At 37.7% G+C, this 27,131-nt stretch overlaps 1 protein-coding gene across 1 annotated transcript in view; it reads right to left on the bottom strand.

Annotated features, from left to right (window-relative positions):
• Window positions 1-394: 394 nt before the first annotated feature.
• Window positions 395-27,131, bottom strand: part of PAWR (pro-apoptotic WT1 regulator) — a 71,997-nt gene continuing 45,260 nt past the window's right edge. Inside the window, exons 3-6 of the mRNA XM_063154981.1 lie at window positions 17,546-17,580; window positions 8,919-9,066; window positions 7,453-7,557; window positions 395-3,000 (exon numbers count right to left, since the gene is read on the bottom strand). Of these exons, the coding sequence (XP_063011051.1) occupies window positions 2,914-3,000; window positions 7,453-7,557; window positions 8,919-9,066; window positions 17,546-17,580 (375 nt within the window). The 3' untranslated portion in view covers window positions 395-2,913. The remainder of the gene's footprint in view (window positions 3,001-7,452; window positions 7,558-8,918; window positions 9,067-17,545; window positions 17,581-27,131) is intronic.

Raw genomic sequence — 27,131 nt, 5'->3', positions numbered from 1 at the left:
TTAACAATTCTGCTTGTGCAGGAGAGGAGAACATTTGCTTTCATAGAGCTTTAGAAATTAAATCAATTCACCTTCTGCAGAAACAGCACTGTAACATTCTTGCTTTTCCTGGGAAGGTTTATACTTCTGCCTTGAAGTAGGAGAGAAGATCACTTCCACCTACCTGATGGAAGGATACTCACTATCACCTGAAGCAAAAAAAGTATAGTGCAAATATCCAGATTTCTCTCTTGCGTGTCTGCATATGCAAACACACTTGAAAACTTCAATGTGAACGCAAAACTCATTTCAGCAGTTCAGATTGGGAACTTCACACCACAGAGGACAAATCCAGTTAGAATTTTAGGGAGACAGTATTAATTCTCCTTTAAAGACAGCAAGTACTCAGCCTGGATTAAAAAGAATTTTGTTTTATTTGAACAACGGCAAACAATCTTTATTATAAAACATGTATCTTTCACCTGGAGTAGAAGAATCTCAAAATCATTTTTATAATCTGATAACAAGTATCACCACAACTAGTCAATGTTCAAAACTAAAATCACTTACTCATAGGTTAACGATGTTTAAATTTTTTAAACACATAAAATGGGCATTTTCTAAAAATCACTCTGCATTATGATTATGAGACTGTTTTCAGAGGAAAACTCAACTACCAAAAGTTTTCCAGAGCAGAAAAATCACAACTAGCCCTGAACAAGAACAGTTACATTAGAAATCCAGAAATTCTGCCAAATACTTCTGTCAGTTTTATGTACAAGTTAAAAAAAAATTCTAATTCTGGCATTACCGCTGCCAAGAAGAGGTAATATGAAGACAAGTAACTTTTGTTTATGCTCTTCGTTGCTGTTTTTCTTTGGTTTAAAATGTACATGAAACGCATTTTATGAAATATCTTCTTTGCTACCTCATATTGCTACCTGTGTGTACTGCAGTATGCTTAATGTTAGGCACTTAATAAACTCCAATATGTTTGACACCCCATGCAGCACGTGGGTACCTGCATTCCCTACCTGGTACACAGAGAAGGAAATCAGATGTTCTTCCAGAGGAAGTTTTGTATTTATTCAAAATGCATGCATCTCAACTGACTTTATTATGTCTTTAAATGGTCAATTGAATGGAACTTAGAAATTAAGAGACCTCTTACTGTTTCATTAATATTACAAGCAATACTCATTGGTGTACATTGTAATTCAAAGGGCTTATACAAACCCCCTGTACCATTTAACCCCCTGAGAAAAGGTTTTAAACGGTGTTCCATGGAATCTCACCCACTGTGAAGGAAAACACTGAGGCATCCTGGACTGAAAGTGTCCTGAAAAACACTTTAAAGCCTTGAAACATTTTTCCTCATCAGAATGCACAAATGCAAAATAATCTATCCTATATCCAAAACAATTCAAAATGTTAACAATAATAGTTGGAATTTTAAATTTAAGAAACACTGTCATTGAATACAATTTGCACATTATGAAAATAATTTGCAAATCTGAAAAGGCAATTGTCATCTATATTTGACATATATATATTAATATAACAATACTGTTATATCGTTATATTAAAGTTGCTTTCTAGTTTTAAGGTAAAAAGAACTATATGTATGTAACTTTCTGACACCAAAATTGTCCATAAAAAGCCTAGACTGTTTGAAATGTTTTAAATTTTAGTGTCTTTCCTCAAAGGGTTTGTACATTTAATCTGACCAGGAATGAAAAATGTGCTGTATTAAGATGAAATAAAGTACCAATAATTTTTAGTCTAAATGTTAACTGAGGTCTGTGATTAAAGTCTAAGGAAAATTTTGTCAGCCATCATGTCATAAAGGAATCCACACACAGCCATAACTGGATTGTAACATCTAACCAGGCACTTTTTAAACAACTTGTTAGTTTAAAATCAAGGATAAAAATGGGGTTTGTATGTCATTTGATGTTTCAAAAAGGCACAAATCACTAGTATGCCCCTCTATTTCATCATATACAAAAAAAAAAAAAAATTCACTCAACTTAAAAAAAAAATCCAAAAACTTGTATGGGTTATGATCACTACAAATTTTAGGATGACAACAAGAAGTGTCTTTGCTAAAATGAAAGCTCCAGGCTTTGATTGAATTCTCAACACAGCAAACAAACTGTCTGATTGCAAACTTGCAATTCATTGCTAAAGCAAAAGCCATAAAATAAACTGCAGTGCACAACTTCAATGTGATTCTAAGAACTTATTAATGCTGATATGAGAGGTGATTTATTTGGCTTTGTGGTGTTTTGCATTTGTTTGTTTTGCAGTTTTTTAGTAAAACCTTCCCCTTCTGACAGAATACTGTTAAACACAGGAAAAAAAATTTGCTACTCTCTACTACTGTCAATCTTTCATACACAGTAAAAAACAACAACAAGAGTTCTGGAGCAAGTCATCAATCTGCATAATGTTATACATCAGTAATAAGGCCTCCAATGTACAGCAATTTGAACAAAAAAGGAAGCATTTCCCAAAATACATATTTTGAATCTGTGTAAACAAAGCTCATATGTATTGCTTCCATTAATTTCAAAAATATACACCCACATGGACTGAAAATGATCTTGATGCTATGAATTTTACATTACTGTAATTTCTGCAGCTGTAATCTGAAGATACAAAATCCAAATATTTTTGAACTTAAAATTTTGAAACATGTTGAAAATTTTAATCATGCTTATGTGAAAAGAAAGCTAAAAATACACCCCAAATTTTATGCCATTTCATTGAACAAAGGAGAAAGCACTATGAAAATAAACATTCATCTGGTTTCCTAACAATAAATACAAAGACAGTTATTATAAGATACTGCAACACAGGAAATATTACTATATTGACCTTAGTGTTCAATCAGTAGTTTTTTAAATCTTTCCTCATTGACATCTGAATCTTCTACCTTGTCAGCTGTCCAACAACTTTTAAGAGGGTTTTGTTTTCTTGCTTCAATTGTTCATTTTCGTCTTCTACATCATCTAGATCCTGTACAAGAAAAAAGAAAAATAAACACTTCTCAGGATGGAAATACAAACTCTCAATTAGTAGCAGCAGAAATTTAATACCTTAGCTCTGAAATGAGGAAGCTGGAACAGGAAAGAATTAGTGTCACAGTAGGAGCCCTTAGAAATGTTAAACCAGCCTGTTTCAAAGTGTTACTATAATTACAAAACATTAACATTATATTCCTAAGAACCTTAAATAGAAACATGTTCAAATCAAAGCTACAGCAGGAATTGATGCATAAAGAAACCAAAATAGAATGGGGGTGACTATTTTTCTGGCATATACAGAGAGTGTATTAATCAGCTCCTCTTCCTGCTTTCCCCAATTGCCTGTCTGCAACTATGGCTCCCATGTATACACATCACTGATTATTACTGCAAGAAATCCTGTTTTGAGTATTCAGTATCAAAATTTTCAGAAAAAGACATGCCAGTTCACTTTTTTCCTGTGGAGCAAAAAATAAAAATGGACTTTGTAGCTTTTGTCTGAAGTGCTACTGGAAGAACAGACAGTGTGCACAGAGTAGTAATAGGTATTCAAAATAGATTGCCTTCACAGTGTTTGAAAATGTGTTTGACACACACAAATGTTTGTGTTTTTTCCACTAATTACCATTTTTGTCCAGTTCCCATTTCACTTCTTCACTCCTAACAAGCTTTTTCAAACCTTTAAAGTGAAAATCAGTAATAATAACTGCTTAATGCAAACATTTCTTCAATAAATGCAATTTTTGTGTACAAAAATCTCATGCAAAAACCAAAATGTGAACTAGAAAAGAATGAAGAAACAGAAGAGTGATGTCAAGGACAGGATTTTAAGGAGAAAAATTAAAGGTGGGCAAAGGAAAATGAACCAGAATTCTCACTGAGATCCTATGTGGTTTTTGATTCAAGTCTGCCAAACTGTCCTCTTGCCTTAAGTAGTAAAGAGATTTTCTCTCTCAGGGTCCTCTAAGTTGTTAGGCAGTGTTTAACATACAAAGCCCAGGTTCTTATTTCTTTCTCAGTGAGGTCATTCCAGAATAGAGATAATCTGTTCAATTGGTATAACTATTTTTAAAAGCCTCTTCAGTTTGCCAAGCTAAAATCCACACCTCAATACTTTGCAATCCCTTTATTGTTTTCTAGAGTAGAATCAAGAAATCACTAGCAGAAATTTCTCTCTGCCTCACAGAAGTAAAGCTGCATCACAGCATGAACCAATTCCAGGAAAAGCATTTGATTACTCCAACATAACAGATTCAAGCGACTTAAATACCTAAACAGGGTAAGTTTTGGTGGATAGATGCTAAAAATACAATTTAGTATAAACAAATACACTTTATAATCTCTTTTGTACAATTCAGATTAATAAGCAGATCGATGGAAGGGACAATACATTTTCAATAAAACTATTTCTTTTTAGTTTGGTGAACATAAAACTTGTATTATAATGTTTAAACCTGGTGATCGAGCCATCAGATATCTCAATTACAGCTTACCTAAATACCTCCTGTTTAAAATTCTAGTGTAATACACTCAAAATAAAACATTAAAAGTTTGTGAAATGTTTATGCTGCAAAAATAACATTCCAGAAATTACTGCATGTAAAAGTTTCTTGAATATAAGCCAACAAAAATAACAGCTTTAAGGATCTACAGAAACAATGGGTTGAGAGATGGAGGGGATTCTGCCACTCTGAAATTCAAAGTTTCTTATTCAAAATTACAATACTAATTTATGCTTATTAACAAAAAAAGATGCAATAGCAAGAAAATTTGAACTTCACATACCAAAAGAACTGATGACTATGCTATTGACATTAATTGGACTGTAAATCCTCACTGAGACTTTCTCCAAACACGCTTTTAACTACACTGACATCTTAGTAAGGTCAGAGATGACTAAGTGTAAACTAATTGACAGCTGAACTTTGCCTACAAAGTATTCAAATATTTTGAGATGCCTTTCAGACATTTAAGGTTCTTAGGAAGCAATTGCTCCTTTCTTACAATGAACATGGCAGACTTACCTTTAATTTCTAATATACTGGAATGAGAGAATGCTGTTTATAGGAGAAAGCCTTTTCTGTTCCTCAATATAAATGCAGCTCATATCCTTTAAGTATCTCTGTGATGTACTGACTGAGCTCAGCAAAATGATAATGTCACGTTAAATAAATATACTCACTTAAAATGAGAAAAATTCTACCAAGAAGTTCTCATGATTCTTGGAAAAAGTTTTTCAAGTGCAACACAAGGTCTTTGCCAATCAGGGATGCATCTGTGGTTATGAACTGACTAAAACTTCTAGAAAGAGCATTTTGCTAAATATGGGCTGAGCAGTCAGAAAGATACACAATAAAATGGCCTTTTAAGAAGTTCTAGAGTATCTGATGTGGTATTCTTCCCATACCTGCACATATTAACATCCAACAACTGTATATATTGATGAAAGAAAAGCTGGAGGAGAACCATGAATGTGTAGATGGTCAAATTTAGAGATCCCTATTTAGGCTTCTACCAGCAAAATCTTTTCAGACAACATCTGCATAGACTCACTAAATAAAGTTCAGTCCTCAGGACATCCTTTTATCTGAACAGAAGGCTGAAGATTGCAGCTGTTCTTCCATGAAAAGCACCCAGTCCTGGTGCTAGGCCTACAGAGGGACACTCCATCAGATGGATGTCCAAGGGCTAGCTCTCATGTTCTCAGTTATGATAATAAATCTGAAGCAAATACAACTGACATATTAATTTCCATAACCTTCTATCATGAGAATGATGTGATATTTCTGCAGCTTTTCTTAATTTTTTAAACATTTTCTCTTTCTGAATCCACATGGATAGTCAATATAGAAGCAATCAAATTCAAGAGTTAATAAACAGGAAAGTAAAACTGCATTTGTGTTAATGGAAGCATCACTTGAGACATGAGTTCAAAAGACAAATAACTATGCTGGTCATAAAATCAAAAGGCAGCTAATTCATCATTAGGAAAAGCCTAAGAGACACAGACATAAATAACTTGCACTCTATTGAGCAAACAGACAATATTAAAGGTATGAAAAATGCTGACCTGACGGACCAAAAATATCCCTTCTCTTCTGTGTTTAAAAGTATCTACCTAGGGAGCACCAATAAGATGGCCTTGTAGATCTCATGGAAGGGTAAAATTTTAGTCAATATAAAACAAAGTTGGTCTTGAAATTACTTTATTCAGTTTATGTTTTCTTCCATACAACAAGCAGAAATTGCTCTTGTACTTAACACAGGCAATGCACAGACAGTGCCTAACTTTACTATGGATGTTCAAAGACAGTTTCTAGTTAAGACACTTGATGGATTTCATTTACGACATCATACTTCAAGTATAGCCAAAAAAACCAACATTGCTTCTGGAACATCAAACCTCTCAAAAAGCTGTGGTCCTAAACCCCAAGATTTCAGTCATTTAGGTTCCTTCAATTTGTTCTTTCCAACCTTTGAGTCAGGAAGTCAGACCTGACCAACGGTATTAAATAGCTTTGCCATCCATTATGCAGAAGGAATGAACACCTGCCTCAACTGTAATAAGGCCAACAAGCTTAGATGTGACAGATTATTTGCAGAATGAAAGAACTGCATGAAAGCAATGCCTCAGTTAAAACAGAAATCTCTCTAAAACCAACACCACCTCATTTATCCACATTCCCCATATAAAAGCCAAAATACGTGCTTCAGAATAATCTCATCTCTTCTAATTTTCTAGGTTAGTTTGCAAACTTCTGAATGTTGTTCTCCTTTGCTACTAATGCAGAGCTGCAAAATGTAGGTCTGACACTCTTCATGCCTCCCTTCACTGATGGATTCACCAGAGCTTCTACACTGGACTAGAAGAGAGGCATGTATCTCCAGGAAATCAGGATTCCACACTTCAGCCAGGAAGTGCAGGATGAGGTCAATAATACACCCTGTGAAAGAATTTCTCTTTGCCCTTAAAATTGGTACAATTTTTTTAAAATCAACTTTAAAACTTCTTATCTTATCCTATTTCCAAGCATATCTCACTCTTCTAGCCCTCTCTCCTGCCTTCACACCTTGCCTGACGTTACCTCATGTCTCCTGCCCTCTGTCTTATTCTGTCTTTATATGGGATCAACAATAAACAGTATGAGAACAGTATGTGTCAAAATATAAAGAGCTTTTGGTTTTATAACCTTGCTTTATAAACACTTAGAACAACAAGGAATTGAGCAGACTTAGGGAAGTTACTCATGACAAATACAAGTCACCTTAGAAAGAAAATACTACTTACTGATATACCTCTTGACAAGCTACACAAATACAAAAACCCCCCACATTAACTCTTTTCTGATCTTGCCCAATGGATGTCACCTGAAGAATACAACAGAGAATGAATGCAGACACTTATTCCCTCCTTACAGAGCCATGGAAGAAAGTATTTGCTTACTCTGTTTAATAAATCAATTTCTTCTTTCAGCTTTCCAATTAGTTCCTCTTTGTCCTGTGCCATCTTCATTAATCTTGCATTTTCCTGTCTTTCTTTTGCAAGTTCCTATAACCAGAATAAAGAATGAAGTTGAAAATGTAAATTCTTGTTTCAAGAAACAATTTTAAGTTAACACTGTCTAAAACAAAGAAAGAACACACACACACACACACATTTATCTATAACTCCTTTTCTACTGCAAGTTAAGCCCACATCTTCAAGTCCTTTTACATTTCAAGGAGCTAAAGAATCACATCTAAGAATATTTTACAACAGCAAATCTGTTTGGTTTGATTCAATGATAATGTTTTAGTTTATATTTAATTTAAGCTTGAACACAGAATTGGACAGAGGCCCAAAACAGAAGAAGTAAATATAAAGTATCAGCTCCCAAATTGCCGTTGGTTGGATTTTCTGTTGTTGGTTTTTTATAATACCATTATAAAAAATGGTAACATGTATACGGTATTATCTTCATTAACAAGATATGAAGATTCACTTTTAAATCTGTGGGCCTGAATGTGATTAAGAATGAAAATGTTCATTAGGAAAGAATGTGCTTAAATCTTCTTCTACTTTTTTTTTACTGGCAATTTAAGTATTTCAGAAAGAAGATGATTTAGAAGGGAGGATTATGGTATACTCTACTTAAATGAAGATTCCTCAAGTCTTAAATCAAAAATAGCAATTTCTACAAAACACATGTAATTTTCCCCCTTTCCAAAAAAAAGGCCTATTCAAATTGTGTTAACTTAGTAACTTTCACCCACACGATTCAAGAATATTTGTGAAGTTACCCACAAAAAATCCACTTCAGAGGAAGACAGAGAAGCCAGTAATAGATTACACAGATTAAATTATTTAGCAAAATACTGGCACAGGCCAAAAGCTCAGATCTAACATTATTACATTCTCCCAAAATTGTTTTTATTAAATCAGTAGGAAACAATGCAAATAATTTTAAATATGCGTTTTGAATGTTTACAGCTCTAACAAACAACTAGACAGCAGATAAATTTTACAATATTTCAGTATACTAAATAAAACAAACCAAGCAGTAGATCAGAAACCAGCTTGTAACCTTGTGAACAGCCGGTGAGCTCCTTCTTCCCCCAAGGTATTTGCTCTGTGTTGGTGTATCACAACGTACACAGGAGAAGCACACAGAGCACTGCTGGCTTTCTAAGTGTATTATCTTTGCCTTAACTATTTCTCACTTAAATACCAAATGAAAATGAAACATCTGTGATTTCGAAGTTCACATTCTTCTCGGTCAGTCTGACTCTCTGCATGTTTTTGTAGCCGTAACTATCTGTACTTCAAGCATTTTGCATAATTTCTATGTATTTTACCTGCAAATTTCCCCATGGAGTTTCAAAAGTACTTCATTTCAGAAGTATGCCATAGCAAGGTTAGTTGGTGCTTACCCTTTCAAGTTCCTCAATCCTCTTCTCCAAAGAGTTACTTGGTAGAGAACTGCCAGAAGAATTTGCATCTCTGCTGTATCTGCCGTAAACTGTCCTCTCTGGTCGGGAATATCTGTTTGGAGCATCATCCTCTGGTGCACTGGCTGTACTGTGAGGGGCAGAGAAAGCACACACCTATTTACACACCTCACAAAATGGAAATGACAGCAGTCACAGAAGAGCTCTCCAAAGCAGTCAGCAGGTCAGTCTAATAAACTGCAGAGAACATATTCCACAGCTGAGAACTCACTAAATTCACTGCCTCAGGGATTCAAATACTTGGATAATGCAGCTTTCATCACATGGGTAATAAACCATAAACACATACTTATCCTATTTTTCAAGTTTCATTAACTATGCACATTAAAAAACAAGCTAAATGCCTTTATTTCAAGAACTAAAGTGCCACTACCGAGTTTAAACCAAGAATCTTTCTAACTAGATGAAAACATAAGGGATGAAAAAACAGGTACACATCCAAAACATAAGAATATTGACTAATGCTTTGGGAACTATGGATTTAACCTGTAAGGGAATGGAAAGCAAACTGAAGTGAGAAAGTGATGAGACCCAACAAACCAATTTCATGCCATCTCCAGATATTTTACTTCAGAACTTTAGTACAGAGGAGTTTGTCAGAGCTCTGTTGGCTGACACACTTCCTTAAGTGGTCCCTTGGGACTACTTGGTCTAGATTACATGTCTATTTATTAAAAATCAGCCATGGAATCAACAGATAAGCACTGCAAGTGCACATAAGGTATGTTTTTTTAAAAAGCATGCAGGATCTCCATTACTACTGGCATGTAAAAAAACAGTACTAATTTAAAAATATGTATGATAAGTCAAGTATTTTCAGTCACAAAACTAACGGCATCCTTCCCATAGCCATTTTCTTCCTAAACAGTAATGTTACTCACCTTCAATGAAGATTCTAATGAATAACTAAAAACAACAGAACAGAGTGCCCTGAGAACAGACAAAGAGACTCTCCCTCACCAATTCACCAAAATTACACTTCTTAGACTTAAAATATACAGACAAACTGCCAAAACAAAACCAAAAAACTGAGATACTCAAAAGCCACCTGGAGATGGTCCTCAAAAATCAGCTCTAGGTGGCCCTGCTTGAGCAGGGGACTGGACAAGATTACCCCAGAGGTCCCTTCCATCATCAACCGGCCTGTGATTCTGCAAAATCACACAGCTGAAGTATGTATACACTGGTGCTCTAGACCACTTAGGAAAAGAATGAAAAGAACTATGAGCATCCCTTCAACATTTCCTTTAAAACACAGAAGAGTATATGATTAATGTGTTCATTTAACAATTTTGCATTTCATAACTCTAGAAAACCCGCTGCTGACAACACGCAGATTTAGATGGATATAGTGCAAATCAAAAGCAGGAGTATCTGGCAAAGGGATGTCTTTTCGTGGATATAAATATTCTTTTGCTCCAGTATGTGTGAAGTTTCCAAGACACACTGACACAATTGTAAGGAATTTTGTAGCTTAATGTTATTACCATATTTAGCACTGTTTATTCTTCATCCAGAAGATTTTTTATAAAACATTTCTAGGACCGGATATGCATGTTGCAACATAAGACAAATATTTAAACTTAACTCTATAAATTCTAGGTTATTGAGTTTCCTAAAAGACTTGTAGTTTTGTGCTGTTAATGTCTCAAGGAGAGACCACACAAAAAAGTCTCAACTTTTCATAATTTAAAAAGGAATACTTTTGCCACTATACTGAAGTATTTAAACTTAGCTCCAGTGAGTGATACTGGCAGAAGCTCCTACACAAAGATTAAAAGAAAGAATACCTGGACAGGAAGGGTTTCATTAATAAAGAAAATGCTTTCACTTTCAGGGTTTTTTTCCCCCTGACATTCAGACTTGAATTTCCTCACCTATTCCACTGGGCAGCAGACCCTACTGAACACATTCCTTCTCACTGTAGGAAAGTACAAAGAACATATCATAGAGGCTTCTAGGAAATGGGATTTTAAAAAACCATTTAAGAAAGCATGAGTCCAAAACCTAACACAAGGAATATAACAGATAAAAAGTTCATTACTTGGGGTGTTATAACCAATGGTTAGTACACAGCAATGGCAAAAAAGTACTACCCATGACACAATAGGAACATCTTTCACAAAGAATGGAACTTAAGTCTTCAGATGCAAAGTCACTTCATGAGTGCTAAATGAGAAAGAATCACAGAATCAGAATATGCTGACTTGGAAGCGACCCATCAGGATCATTCAAGTCCAGCTGTTGGCCCTGAACACCCCAAGAGTCACATGTGCCTGAGAGCACTGTTCACTTCTTGAAATCAAGACAGGCTTGGTGCTGTGACCACTGTCCTGAGAAACCTATTCCAGTGCCCAACCACTCTCTGGCTGAAAAACTTCCTGATACCCAACCTAAACCTCTCCTGACTCAGCTTTATGCCCCTCCCTTGAGTCCTGTCATGGATCACACGTGCCAAAATATCTGTACCTGACTCTCCTCTGTCCCTCACAAGGAAGGTGCAACTGCAATGAGGCCTGCCCTCAGTCTCCTCTTCTCGAGGCTGAACACACCAAGTGACCTCAGCCATTCCTCAAAGGCCTCTTGCTCCAGTCCCTTCACCATCCTTGTTGCTCTCTTCTGGATGTTCTCTAAGAGCTTCATGTCTGTTTTATATCATGGCACCCAAACTTGCCCCCAGCACTTGAGGTGAGGTCACCCCAGTGCAGAGCAGAGTGGGACAATCCCTTTCCTTGCCTGGCTGGTGATGCTGTACCTGATGTCCCTCAGGATCCTTTCCACAACGCTGATTAGAAAAACAGTATCACTGAACTTGGAGCCTCTTCACTAAGAGGAAACATTTATGAATCAACGCCAACAAACATACCGCCTTATGGAAGCGTACCTGTAGATTATGCTTATATATAAAAATACACAAATATAAATACATTTTACAAGGTGTTTTCCTGGTTATACTTAAAACAAAAACAATATAGCAAAATCAGTTTGACTTCTTACAGAGAAACAGAAACTTTGGTTTGATGTTCCTAGTTATTTTCTTTACAATAAAATCAGTTATTCATACAGGGACAGGTTTAAAAGCAAGGTGAAATATCTCTTGCTCCTTCCAAAACTTCTTTGATTCTCTCAATGTATTTCTAAAACACTGTCCAAACTGCCATTTCATCCAGTGAAAATCACCCTGTCCAAGCTCTATTTCAACTATGACAGGCTTATTTTTATGCCAGAATCTTATAACTGTACTTGATTTGGAAACTCCTAGTTATTTATGTCACTGCAACCCAGTCAGTTGCTAACAGCTTCTCTGGAAGAAGCAAAGGAAGAAGCCCTGTTTATTTCTAAATATTTCTATTTCTAAACAGGGCACCTTGGCTTTCTTTTACTTCATACCGCTTAAACCAAATTTGTGACTCCAGAGCTGAGCTAAGGAAAGGCAGTCTTGCCTTTTCTACAGCTGCATTCCCTAGGCTCCTCCATTTTTCCTGCCTCTGGCCTTCAGGTGAATGGGAAACTACTCAAACCACGAAGCAGCAGCCAAGCAAAAGGAAGCCATCAACTTGCAGCCACGGTGGCTCCCTGAGGCAGTAGCATGCCCAGCTGCATGAGCACTGGCCCAAGAGGGAGTGAGGAACTCCAGCCAGAACTCAGACCATCAAAACATTTTGCAGAAATAAACCCTACTTGTTTATGCCTTCTCATAACATCAGCAGTGTCTCAAGAAGGGCTACAAAAGTCAAGAAAAACTTCTTTAGTGACCCCTGTCTAAAATAAAATGTTCATATCTGCAAAGCAGTGGTCCTAAGGTAACAAGCTAGATGAGACAATGCTTCCAAAGCCAGCCCTCACTGTGGAACTCCTAAACACAGACAAGCAGGCATGTCTGGGCACAGCATTATGAAATGGTATTTCACAGCTGTGGCTTCTTTAAATTAGTGAGATCAAAGTTAGTATGATGGCAAGTAAACTGTTATAGTTTAAAAGTTTTATAATTATCTAAAAACACAGGGCAAGGCAATTTCAGCAGTGTTCAAACTTCAGACCCCTCCAATGAGTGCTCTGAAGCACCCTCTTTTCTTATGGTCTCTACTTCCCCATTTATTTTTCAACTCTTACATGAATGATAAACTCAAGTATGATGGAGTCTTTCACAATCACTGCTAAATAGTCTCTACCTCTAGGGTTCCATGTTAAAGTGCTGTACTATCCTAAAAGAGGGGGCAAAAATCCTCTCTGACATTTTGACTGAAAGCCATAAAACCATACCATACTGTATTCATTTCCACTAGTAAACAAACTTATAAGGGGAATACACTTCTGAACCATGAAGAGATTTTAATCTAGCTCTTTTTGTAAACTAATCCAGTTGATCTGTCTGATTCAAGAACCATGCAAAAATCTTTAAATCCCAATCTGCAAAGTTTGCTTTACAATTCTTTTTTTTAAGGAATCTAAATTGGTTCAAAAACTAGTAGACAGTCTTTAAGTAATCTGATAGAACAAACTTTCTGTGTTTATTAAAATATTCCTATGTCTGCATAAATATCTTGCATTACTGTTACTTGCAAACATGCATTTAGTTTACAAAAGAAACATAATTCATGTTTACATGTAGATTAGACTCAAATACTTCAATAAAGAAAATGTACTTTGTCCTTCTCATGTTTGAGAAATCATTGGAAACATCAACTATGCTGATACTATCAGACCTTAATCAGAAAACCATTCTTACTAATGGCAATGTTTAGTTTTTAAAATATCTATTCGCAAAGCAGTGCAAAAAATGACAGACCCAGTTTCATAACAGCAGTTTGAAATGGCCAAGACAAGTCATATTACATTAAAAAAACTGAGAGGAAAATGGAAGAATGGGAAGTTGATATGAGCTATTACCACTGAAGTATACCTAGAGATTTAAAACACTTGAAGCTCACAGTTAGGGCACCTGACTGACCACAGCTCCCAAATACTCTCCTGCATGTCCTGTGGCCTTCATGTCAGCACGACCTTGCAGATTCTGGTCCTACTTTTAATAGATCTCACAGTACCACTCCACCCCACAAAACCATCACTTTCTCCTGAAAATATTTTATGGACTTAATAATGAAAATACAAAGGAACCCCTCCACAAATTTCTGGGGGGTGTGAAAAATTCTGAAGTAAATCAGAAGACAGACTGCAATTATAGACTTATAGATCTTATAGACGAAGATCCTCATCATAAACCTTTATTTACTTTACAGCACAAAGAGACAGGCTCAGTTTGTCCAAGTCACTAAGCACACAGCAATACACAGAAGCCATCAGAGTTCATTTGTAAACATGTTTTCCAGTCAATGGACACTCAGTGAAATAGGTTTCCCAGCAATGTCATATAAATGTTTAGTCATGGACTGTTGCATCCATACAGGGGAAAGTAGCCAGTGTAATTCACAGTATAAAATCTGTACAATTCCTTAAGTCCTGGAACACACCAAGAGAACAATGATTCTGTAAGAACACACATAACTGATCTTCCCTGCTTTTTAATCTCTTTTGTCTTGTCAGCTACAGGAGGATGGGTATCTCAGTGTAGAGGCAGAATCACAGAATTGCTTAAGTTGCAGAAGAATCTCAAAGATCATAACATAAAATCTGAAAACAGTTAAATGGAAAGGGAAAGGCACTGGAAGTCCAGAATGATATCAGTAATCCAGGACTAGAAGTCAGAAAGGACAGATAATGGAGACAGGAGGAAAAAAACAAAACAACAAGAAAAAACCACACACACAACATCAGACAAATAATAAAGAGAAGACTAGGACCTCGATGATTAAATATAAGGATGTAAGAGAAATGGGGAAGAGAAAGGAAAGAGTGCCTAACTGCACTAGGAAATAGAAACCAGTGAAGTGAAGAAAAATGCTGAAACAAACAAGATGCCACCTTTGATAAGGAATAACTGGAGAAGAGTGAGAAGGCAAAAGAGAAAAATCAGTAGTAAGAGTAGAAGAAAGCTACTTGAATATTTCTGGCGAATAGCTCAATCTTTCAATGGGAAAGAGAATCTATTACAGAATCCAACAATTCATGAAAATATAGTTTCCTTCCTGCTATCATATGTCTATAAAGTCTACCAACCATCTCTCTCCCACAAAGTACTGGCCACTTACTGTTGCAAGTAAGTTTCAAAAAGGATCCCAAAGTGATTGTCCCTATGTGAAACATGCTTCATTCTCAGTTTGCTTTAAAAACCTAAGGGAGTACACCCAAGACCGTTGAAAGCAAATTAAGCTCAGTGTATTTGAGCCTTGAAGCAGCCTATTATCTCAATTCTGCCTTTTGGCATTAACATTCCAATTCTAGGTACAATCACAGAATGACATTTTCCATTTCATAGATTCTCAGAACATTTTGAGTTGGAAGGGACACACAAGGATCACAGAGTCCAACTCTTAAGTGAATGACCCATTCAGCGACTGAATCCACAGCCTTGGTGTTATTAACATCATGCTCTAACCATCTGACTTTCCAAGGGACTCCTACTGTATTTGGGACTTCAGTGAGATCTGAGTGATCTGAATAAGAATTACTGTAGAGGAGGCTGCTTTCTGTAAGACCTTCACCTACTGCGGATGTTGGAGGAAACAAACAAGCCCAGAACAATTCTAGTTCCAACTCCTTTAGCATTCAACTCAGAAAGCAAAACCACTGGGAGTCATACCTTAAGTACCCTCACAGGAAAAATTAGTTCAGGGAGGCAGAAATTTTCAAATACAGCAGAAAATTAGTAGATACTATTCACTCCAACCACAGTGGGCATTGTATAACTCAAGGAGAATAAAACCCTCTAAGTATTTGTGAGGACTGGGCACTTTGTTGACAGTGGCAAATAATCCTTCACTTTCAACTTGAACTTCAAGACTATGCAATAAATAAGATAGATGGCAACATCCATAAAATATTGAACAGCAGCTCGCAACAAGTCAGATTCCTCCTGCATGTGATGCCAGCCCTGACAGAGGAAGTTGACAAAGAGTCTACATCCCACATATAACTAAAGCTGACTGAGGGAAGACTGCATAACCAAGTCTCATTTAGCATTTTCTAGCTCTGGCATTTCCTACTTTTGCAATGCTAATCAGTAGGATTAGATTATTTTCAAATAAGTTACCAACGTGGTTGTGCAAACTTCTATTTATTACCACCCCACGCACAAGCAAGTTTTTGCAAGTGAGTATATACAGCAGGCAAGCAGAGATAAGGTTTATGAAAAGCCACAAAAGTATGACACACACCACTAAGTATTTGCAGATACAAACAGCAATAAAATTCTGCACCAGGACTGAGGAGGAAGTAAAGACTGAACTAAAATGTGCTTGATTAATAAGAAATGAATCATGAAATTACATAGTTACTAAACTTGTGACAATAAGCCCACCCATTCTGCAATGACAAAGTGATTTAAAAAAAGCCCTATAAAAAAGCATCATTCAACTGGGTTTATGAGAACCTGGGAATATAAACATAAAAGATACCGTGCTAGGAAAGCTAAAGCATAACAGGATAGGTTATTCTTTTTTACAGTGTGGGAGGTGAGATTCTGGAACAGGCTGTCCAGAGAAGCTAGGGGTGTTTCCCTCCCTCCAAGTGTTCAAGGCCAAGTTGGATGTGGCTCTAAACAATCTAGTTCACTGGAAAGTGTCTCTGCCTATGGCAGGGGGACTGGACTAGTATTCTTCAAGGTCTCTTCCAACCCAAACCATTCTATGATTCCACAGGTGAACAATATTGAGGGGTAGAAAATACAGCAGTGAAAGCTAGATAATTGTAGATGCTCTTTGTACTTTCTTCTACAGCCATATATATAAACTGACGAGTTAAACACCTACATATTTTACCCAAGTAAAGGATACCTGAAAGGGAATGCATTAATGTACCAAATAAAAACATTCTTACACAAGTGTCTTCCTTCAGTTGCTGTATTTGAGACCCCATGTTAGCTGTGATAGTTGCGTCAGTACTAATTCCACATTAGTGGAATTTCACACAGCTCTCCGTTTCATCAAGAACTTATGAAGTATTTATCTGATTAAAAAGCTGGAGTAATGACCAGGGTAATACTTGACTCAAAGACAAACAAATAACAAACAGGGCATGCTATATATGAGAAACACCTCTACAACTGAGACAGTAGTATGACAAAACCATCTTTCACTATTACTGTGGAGAGCAACAAAATTATCTTCCTTTATTCAACTTCGGAATACAATGGTTCATAAATTAAACTGTGAAAATACCGGCTCCTAGGCAATGTGTAGTCAAGTTTGACATTTGATTGGAAAATTATTCTGCCCTAGTAAGATCTAGTAAAACATTAGTGGAATTTATTTTAAAACAGTAACATAATAGAAGGCTTTGAATAAGCTTGCTGCATCTTTCAGGTCCTTTGCCTGCTATCAGGCTATATATCTACAGTAGCAGTATGATGGCTTCAACTACAAATAGCCATTTAATCAGCATTATTTCTGGTAGAAATATAAACAAAATTGTTGTGTATAAAGATCTCATACCTTTTATACCTGCTTGAAACCATTCTGGAGGAGTCCTAAAAGAAACAAAAAGGAAAAATTAATTAGTATTTTTCTTGTAGCTATACTGCCAAAATACCTTATCAGTCCAAAACCAAGTCTGCAGTGAGAGCAGTCCCATGCCAAGTGCAAGTCAGTTTTGTTGTCAGGTTCAGACAATACCAGGACTATTGTCACCATGTTCTTGCTTCTGAACATCACCCCAGAAGCCTTAAGTGTCTGCCTCTGATTACATCATAAAACTAGATGCACTTATTCCATCCCCCTGCAAGCTCATGAAGCAGCTCACACCCTGCCACCAGTACATCTCCACCACTAACTAGTATGGAAACACGTGTGCCCTTCGATAGCTGTTCATCAACTTGTCCAAGAGCAGCAGAGCAAAACTGTTTCAATTCCTGAGCATCACTGCTGTCCTTCTGGATGGGAACAAAAACTGAAGCTGCCAAGCACAAAAATTAAGACGTGTTTCAACTGGTAAACAAGGGCTCAGATTTGACAGAGTAAGTCCATAAATATTTTTTAGGATGTTGTAAGAACATGAACCAATTATTTTCTTAGTCATAGGCAAAACACCCCCGGCAAATAACAAGTAAAAAGTCAGGAAAGAATATTCAAGGAGTTAAAGGACAATTGCCTTTACAAGAAAAAAAAACAAGGCAAAGTATGAAATGCTGTCTAATTACAACACTTACTGCTGGCAAAGAAGCAAACTAGCTCTCAAAACACGATGCAAGAGAAATTCCATCCACTCTGAAAATTCTACAGAACATGACACTGCCTTCACTAATCAGCACACTAGTGACTTTGTAAGTAAATAAACAAGCTAAAAATTAGGACACAAAGAGTATTATTTTAGTATAGAAAATAGTATTTTAAAAATATTTGTATTATAGAAAAATCTTGATCTGAAAGTACATTTTATTTTATGAAGCATTTTCTATTTCTGCCATATGTGCTACATCTTATCCCTAAGATAAGCATAACAAAATTCAACAAATTCATGGGAACTAGTTAAAGAAACCCACAAATTTGGCAAAATTGCTGGTTTAACACTGATAACTATTTTTATCATTGATGACAGATTCTGAAAATTAGTGATTCACAGCTATGAAACAGAAACCTAATTTTACCTCTAAAAGGGCAGAGAAACAATTTTAAATGTTACCAATGCTATTTTTAAATTTTACTTAAGGGTAGGTTATCTTTGAAAGGTCATGGAAGCAGGGGGAGGTTTCTGAGGACTAAAATGAAGTAAATATCATTCCTTTCTTCAAGAAGGATCATCCAGGGAACTACAGGACAGTCTTTAGCTCAGATCCTGAGTAGAAAATGGAACAAATCCTCAAGGACAGGAAGGTGAAATCAGCATGGCTATATGAAGGGGAGACCATGCCTGACCTAACAGCCTTCTATGATGAGAGGACTTGGTGAATGAAGGCAAAGCAGATGATGCTTACCTAGATGATAGCAAATCTTTCAACACCTTCCCACACAACATATGTCTATGGAAACAGAGGCCAGATAAGCAGACCATGAGATGCAGTGACTACTGGGTCCAAAGGGTTACGAGCAACAGCAGGAAGTCCAGCTGGATGCCAGCCACTTTGCAGAGACTGATACAGGGGCCAGTTTAATGACTTCAGTAGTGACCTGAATTATGAGACAAAGTACAGCCCCAGCAAGGTGGCACACTACAAACAACTTGGATGAGAGGTTAACAATACATCAGGTGGCTGTGTTGCCACCTAGAGGGACACACAGGTTGGAAAATGGGCTTACAGGGACCCCATGAAGTCCAAAAAAAAGCAAAACACCAAGTCTTACCCCAGAGTCTGGGGACGAATAATCCCAAGCAGGAGTACTTGCTGTGGAAAGCTGCTGTACAGAAAAGAACGCTGGTGTCCTGGTCACAACAAGTCAAACATAAGCCATCTCTGTGCCCTTGCAGCAAAGGCCCATGGCATCCTCAGGATGCACTGCCATCAGGTTGAAGGACAGCATCCTGAGAAGAGCTGCAAAGACAGTGAAGGGACTAGAGGAGAACTCACACAAGGAGTAGCTGAGGTCACTTGGCTTGTTCAGCCTGGACGAGACTGAGGGGAAGTTGCAGCTACAACTTCCTCAGCTGCAGTCACAACTTTCTCATGAAGGGCTGAGGACGGTCAGGCACTGATCTCTCCTCTGTTGTGACCAGTGACAGGACCTGAGGGAATGCCTGAAGTTGTGTCAGCAGACTTAGTTTGGATATTAGGAAAATGTTCCTCACATCTCAGGGCGGTTGGGCACTTGAAAAGGCTCTGCAGGAAAGTGATCACAGCACCAAACCTGATAGACCTCAAGAAACATTTGGACAATACTCTCAGGCACATAGTGTGACTCTTGGGGTGTCCTGTTCAGGGACAGAAGCTGGACTCGTGGGTCCTCTCCAACTAAGCATATTCTCTAATTCTCCTCTGCTCAGCCCTGGTGAGACCACAGCTGGCATGCTGGCTCCAGTTCTGGACTTCTCAGTATGAGAACAATATATTGGAGAGCTCCAGCAAGGCTGAACATATGATTAAAGGTCTGGAGCATCTGACACATAATGAGAAGCTGAAAGTGCTGGAATGTTCAGCCAGGAGAATAGGATGCTCAAGAGGTATCTTGCAAATGTGTACAAATTCCTGATGGGGTAAAGATGATGGAGATATATTTCTATCTGTTGTGAAATAAAAACCCAACTGGCTCCAGTCCTGAGCAATTTGCTACACATATCCTGCTCTGTCTGCAAGACTTGGATGGAGACTTCCCAAGACCCCTTCAAGTCCTAAAGATTTTTAGCCTTAAGACAGTCAGCAATGACTGATGAAGTGATTTGACTCTGAGGTATCCAAAGAGATTTCAATTGTTTCATCTAATACATTAAGATCCATGTTCCCTGTATCTGAGACTGAAACAGCACATCAGTAACATCAGACACAGTTCCTGGTGGTGATGGTCTCAGAAACATCCCAGCTGCCCCGTCAGCCATGGGCAAGTGGTTCAATTGCCTTTTGAGACTAGGATGGAGAGTTACACTGGGTCTGAATTTTGCCTAACTGCCTGCAGATACCATAAAGTAGGAACTCTGAGCTCTAATCTTCCTCAGTTCTTATTTTTTTAACAGCTTCATTTCTTCAGGGAAATGCTTCCTGGTGAACATAAGCCTTGGTTTGCAGTGAAAGGTAGAATTCATGAGAAAGGGAGAAACTGCACCTGAGACTGCAGTCTGGTGAAGCACACTAAGAAATCTTGTACAAAGAAATCTTAAGGTAAGAGATGCTTGTTTTGTACTCTAGACACTAAAAGGATACAATGAATGCACTGCATACCCCCATATTTGCTAAAACATTTTCATATACTAAATGGAAATAAAGCTGTAAAGCAATTACATGGACTTGTACATTTAATTCAACTACACACTTTTAAAAGTTTGGCACTACTATTCAGAAAAGCCAGCTCTTCAGAAAAAGCTGGGAAAGCAAACAAATGCTGAGACCAAGTGCATAGCAAATACTCTCATTTGCTACAAATGACAGCCTGTTAAAACAAACAAACAAAAAAACCTTGACTCAATTAACAAGTCTTTTGTAACAGATGTTTCACAGTAAGTAGTAGTGGTTTTTATTTCTGTAGTTGAAACTAACTATGAACAAAAAGTTTAAAAGGCACACCTGATGCACAAAAAAAAAAAATCCTCTGAAGCTCAAATTAATATTGCAGATTTGATAAATTATGATTTTTATTTCTTTGAAATCTCTAATGTAAATCCAAACCAATCATTCTTTAAAGTGATGATGAAAACACTAGGAAAATGTATTATTTACCTCTGTTCTCATCTTATGAAATTTATTTTGTGTGCATCCAAATGACTCTGGCAACATGAATATAAGTAGTCACACTGTAAATAGCCTAATGTGCCTATAAACCAAAAAATAATCTAAGATTTGAAACTACTCAAATATCTTAAAATGAGGCAAGCATCTATAATTTAAGATCTTGACTCCTCCACTTTTGGAGAACTGAAGGTTGGCAGAAAATCAAGGAAGGGAAGGAGAAAAGGAGGGACATGCCTGTTCTGACAAAGAGTTAACCTAAAAGCAGATGACTGTTCTTGTACAAAAGTACTTATTTACAAATCTGGCTTATATTCCTTAGTATTTTTTTAACTTTTATTTTTAACCCACATTTAAAATATCTCATCTTTACTATAAAAGTGAATGATCAGTCATGAGCAATGAAGAGATTTGCTCATTTGAATGTCTCCCTCTAAAAGAGGAATTCTTTTTATAGTCTGTGGCAATCCTGAATGGAAAAACAGTAAGTAAAGAATTAATCTGTAACAATGCTAATGGTTTCTTTCATACTTGTGAAAAAATACTGCTGCCAAAGACATTTACCTGCATCAGTTCTTTGTCCAAGGCTGAAATCAAGCTCTCACTTCAATGCAGTATTCCAAACACAGCCTTAAAATTACTTTTACTTTTTGCAGATGATCTCAGGCAGCTTGCATTTACCCTTAAACAGCATATACTTCACTAATAAACCAAATTATTAGTGAACACTCTACAAACTACTGCAGAGTGACATACATCAGCATAGCTCCAAAAAAGTGGTCATGTTCCCTTTTTGTTTTGTCTACAAAAGTGATTGTGTGGACGGTATTAATGCAGGACAGGGTGTGATCTGTGAAAAAAAACAAGGAAAAAGAAAACATTCTCTCATTCCACATGAGCTCCTTCATGTGATTCACTGCACAGACTAACTCACAGACATGCACCTGCTGCACCAGAGAATGTGTAAGATCAGAAAAGGCAGCTGAGACCATTTCAGTTAATGAAACCATTTACTGCCAATTAAATCTCTGTCAAACTAGGATGAAGGAACTTGGCTAACTCTCCTCTTTGCTCCTGGCTCATCTTGGTATTTCATTTGGCCAACAGAGAGACTGCATAAACAGGCTGGTCATCGAGCTTTAAATAAATAGAATTGTCTGTGTTTACAAGTGTCTGACAAAGTTTTCCAGATGTTAAACCCACCGTGCTATTACAAATTTGCTAATTAAAATGCCCTAACAAACACTGGTTTTAAACAAGTACAGACTCTGGAATCAGTTGGACTATGTAAAAGGGTCACTGGAATCCCTTGAAATACTACTTAGAAGTTCTGCAAACAATTAAAGCAAATCCCCGGGATCAAATCAGGATGTTAGGGCTCACTAGTATATATGCTGACATGAAGAATATGCACACTATTTTGAAATAGAACTATACACTAGTGCAAATTATTACTATATAATGATATTCCTGCAACACGCAAGGTTAAGTTTTGACTGAAATGAGGCTATCAAAACAATTTTCTTTTCATATATAATTCAAATGCAGGCTTCCTAAAAAGTTTCTTGTACGTTCTTCAAGATGTGAGCAAATACAACTTCACTACATGGAAGAAAGAGGCCTACTGCTGGGGTTTCTTGCCTTTTTACATACCAAGGTAGATTCTATTTCCATCCAGCAAATCAAGTTAACTCCTGTACCTTAAATCACATCTTGATTAACTACAGCTACTTCTCACATTCAGTACAACTCTGCATTGAGATTTGTTTGGAAATGGCAGTTCCATACTTTCTGCAATACAGACAAGGTTTCATTCAGCTCCTATGTGGGATAACATCTAAATGCTAAACAACTGAAAGGCAATCTGACTCTAATACAAACCAGGAATGACTGCAGATGTGAAAAACAGCAAAAAGACAGATGAAATATCTTTCTTCTCCTCCCACCAAAATTTCCCAATAGCAATTCTCCCTCAGGAGTCAAGAGATACCATTTACCTTCCATTCCTGAATCACTGAATTAAAGCATATGGTGCATTGGAAAGGACCCATCAGGACCATCGAGTCCAATTCCTGTCCTGAACAGAATATCCCAAAGATCACACTGTGTGACTGAGAGTGCTGTGCAAACACTTCTCGAGCTCTGTCAGGCTTGAGGTTCTGATCACCGCCCTGGGGAGCCTGTTCCAGTGCCCAATCATCCTCTGGGTGAAGAGCTTTTTCCTGATCTCCAACCTAAAGCTCTCTTGACTCCGCTTTATGCCATTTCCTTGGGTCACAAGAGCAAAGAGATTGGTACCTGCCCCTCCTCCTCTCCTTGTGAGGATGAAGACTACAATGAGATCTCCCTTCAGTCTCCTCTTCCCTAGGCTGGACAGGTCAAGTGACCTCAGCTGCTCCTCATATGGTTCCCACTCCATATCCTTCATCATCCTTGAGGCTCTCCTCTTGATGTTCTCTAATAGCTTTTAAAGAATGTCTCTTACACATAGTGGCACCCAAAGCTCCACACAGGACTTGAGGAGAGGCCACCCCAGTGCAGAGCAGAGCAGGACAGTCCCCTCCCTTGCCCAGCTGGTGATGCTGTCCCTGATGCCCCCAGGACAGGGCTGGCCCTCCTGGCTGCCAGGGCACTGCTGGCTCATGTTCAGCTTGCCATCCACCAGGATCCCCAGGTCTCTTTCCTGCTCCCCAGTCTAGGCACACAACCAGGACTGCCCCATTCCAGGTGCAGGATTTGGACACCTGCCCTTGTTAAATTTCAAAGTGTTGGTGATTGCCCAAATCTCTAATTTGTCATGGTCTTTTTACAGGGCCTCTCTGCCCATGAGGGAGTTGACAGTTCCTCTCAGTTGTGTCACCCCTTTGCAAGCATCTAGAGATGTTTTTCATAGAAATGCAACACAACTTTCTGCACCTTAACTTTATTTTTACAGCCTCATCTTACTTTCTCCTTATTTAGTATGTTGTAATAGATCTTCAAACAAGAACTAACAGATGTGCTACAATGCTTGAGTTCAAGTGATAGATATTACCCCTGCAAAGCCAAGGGAGTTATGACTTATCTGCCTGTTTACACAGAGCCAGGGGGCCACGGAGAAACACTGCAAGAACACCTAGGGAATCAGAGTTCTCACAGGTAAGTATCCTCAATTTGTACCTATGAAGAAATCTATTAAGGACAGAAAGTGAGAGAAAATAATTAAAGAAATACCTGCAGATAACACAAGTAACTCCCAGGTAAGTCAAGTATCTGCCAGAAGAAAACAGCTCCCAGAAATAAGGAAATCAGAAACACACATTTAAACAAATTAACAGAGCTTTTCATTTATTTGTTATTCTCTATTTCTATCACCAAGCAGTATTTACCACTGAGGAGTCAGAAAAAGAGCTCAGGACAAGCACTTAGGCACTCAGAACAAAAACTGTGAATGAGTTTATTAAATTAGGCTGAAAAAAATCTGACTAGATCTCAGGTGACTCACAGAAAAAGCAGAGCAGGAAAAATGACCAGAAAGACAATGTGGTATCCCTAAAAAGTAAGAATCTGTAGGCTCCCATCAGACAAAAGTATTTGAAATCACACAAGGGCTGAGCTACAACTCAAAGCAGTGCTTCCAGAGCAGGAAACCTAGCTTTGTGTTGCATACCCCAGCATGATGATTAAAGGTATGCAGTTGTTTCTGAGCTAGCAAAGTTCAGTAATGTCCTTGTAGCACTACACAAAGGCAGCCCAAACTGGTGCTGTGATGTTCATACCATTTAAGAGGACTGGTTCCTGGTACATGATTCCTCAAACAGCCCTCAGGTATGACATAAGAGAGCATTAGGTAGCACGAACCAAAACCATGCCAAAAAATGTTGCTAATAATTAAGCCACAGGCTCTATCAGCAGTGCAGCAGTTGAGCTCACACCCATGTCTTGCACTTTTTAACAGTATAAACACAGTCAGACTGTCTCCACCAAACAACTACGAATTAGATTCCTCCTCCCTCCTGAGCCATCACAATAATTACACTAGACTGCAAGGATGTAGAGATGGAGCAGCAGGCTACCCTGCCCCAGCCATCCTCCCACCACCATGGAACTGGAATATGCACCTTCCAAACGCACCAGCACATCTGAGTAACTACTGCTATGGTGCTCTCTAACTGTTCATAATATGAATGTATGGTACATGTTACAAGGTGTCTGACAAATACTGCTATGTGTATCTGTGCAGAGTACACATTTCAGCTCATCTTTCAGCAGCACCAAGCAAGCTGTCTCCCCTCTCCACCTTGCAGCAGGGATCCTCTTGGGCCATGGGCCATGCCAGTTCCTGCAGGAAAGCACCTCCTCCCTCTCTGTACACAGCCAGCAGGTACTCATACTGTTACCTGGGCTTCAGATTTGTTCCTGCCCTGAAAGCAGTATTAATTAAAGTTCTCTCTCTAGAGCAGAAGCACAGGAAAGTGCAAGAATCAGGAGTATTTCCATACCTTACAAAAGCTTTTAGTATCAGTCAGGCTATGTCATCTATTTGTACAAGCAGATACCTCAGAAAGACCCTCTTTTTCAATCAATTTGTATGGGCTCAATGGCTCTTCTTGCCAAAGAAACCTCAGCTACAGTTTATCATTATACTTTCAGGATCACTTGTTTCCCCACCCACAAAAAAAAAAAAAAAAACCAAAAAAAAAAAAAAAAAAAAAAAAACCAAAAAAAAAAAACAAAAAAAAAACAAACCAGGGGGGACACTCACTAACCCAGCTGACTTAAAGAGCTAGTCCAAAACAGAAAACCTGTGGGGAAAAAAAATTAATTCCTTAACATGAGGTCCCTCTAGGCTGCTCAAAACATTAGTTGGGAATTTGAGAAACTGCTTCCTATTCCTTACATCTGCATAAAGATTTCAAAAAAGGCTCCAGACCAGTGTAACAGCAGCTAGTGCTGGTGCAATTCTAGAGCACAGCTACATTAACTCGATAGTGAAAGAAACAAATAGGGCAACAACAAACCAAATTTCTGTTCACATAGGCTGAGTACATAGCAGCAACATCTGAAGACAAGAAAAAATTAGAATAAAAGTAAATAAAGCCCCCAGAATATGAAATCTTAGTGGAAGGACCACAACCAAACTTCAGCAGAAGAAATCATAACTTATAAGCTCTGCTTCACACATGCAGTGTATAAGGATCATAAAGATCTGCTCTTCTGCAGAAGAGCAGCTGTGCTGAAAACCCTGTAGATTCCCAGGCACAGCTGTGACTCTAAAGCAAGAACAGGAAGCCTTCACAATGCCATGCCTGCATGGGCTTGATTCAGCTTTAGTTTTCATGAAGGTCCTGTGACAAACAGTTGTGCGCACACACACAGGCCCACAAAATCAAATATTCAATTTTAAGATATTTCATAGTACATTTAATTCTATTTACTGGGAGTGAAATCCATTCATCAAACAAAATTTTAAGCTTAAACCACTTATCCACTAAATTAAACTTTACTAAGCCCAGATGTTAAAAATGTTAATAATGCTGTATTTCTTTCTAAGAAAGGCAAAGTTTGCTATCAAAGGTAATCAAATTTATGCTGACAGTGATCAAGTACTGAACACAAATAATGCCTTCCACAAAAAACTGAAAGATCTCTCTTCTCGGTGAGTTGTCACGAAGACAAATCTTGGTAGTCATTATCAGTATTTCCCTTCAAGAGCAGAAGTCAGGCAACTC

The sequence above is a fragment of the Melospiza melodia genome, chromosome 4, assembly GCF_035770615.1.
Source record: "Melospiza melodia melodia isolate bMelMel2 chromosome 4, bMelMel2.pri, whole genome shotgun sequence".
Lineage (NCBI taxonomy): Eukaryota > Metazoa > Chordata > Aves > Passeriformes > Passerellidae > Melospiza > Melospiza melodia.
This window is presented reverse-complemented; position numbering and strand designations above follow the sequence as displayed.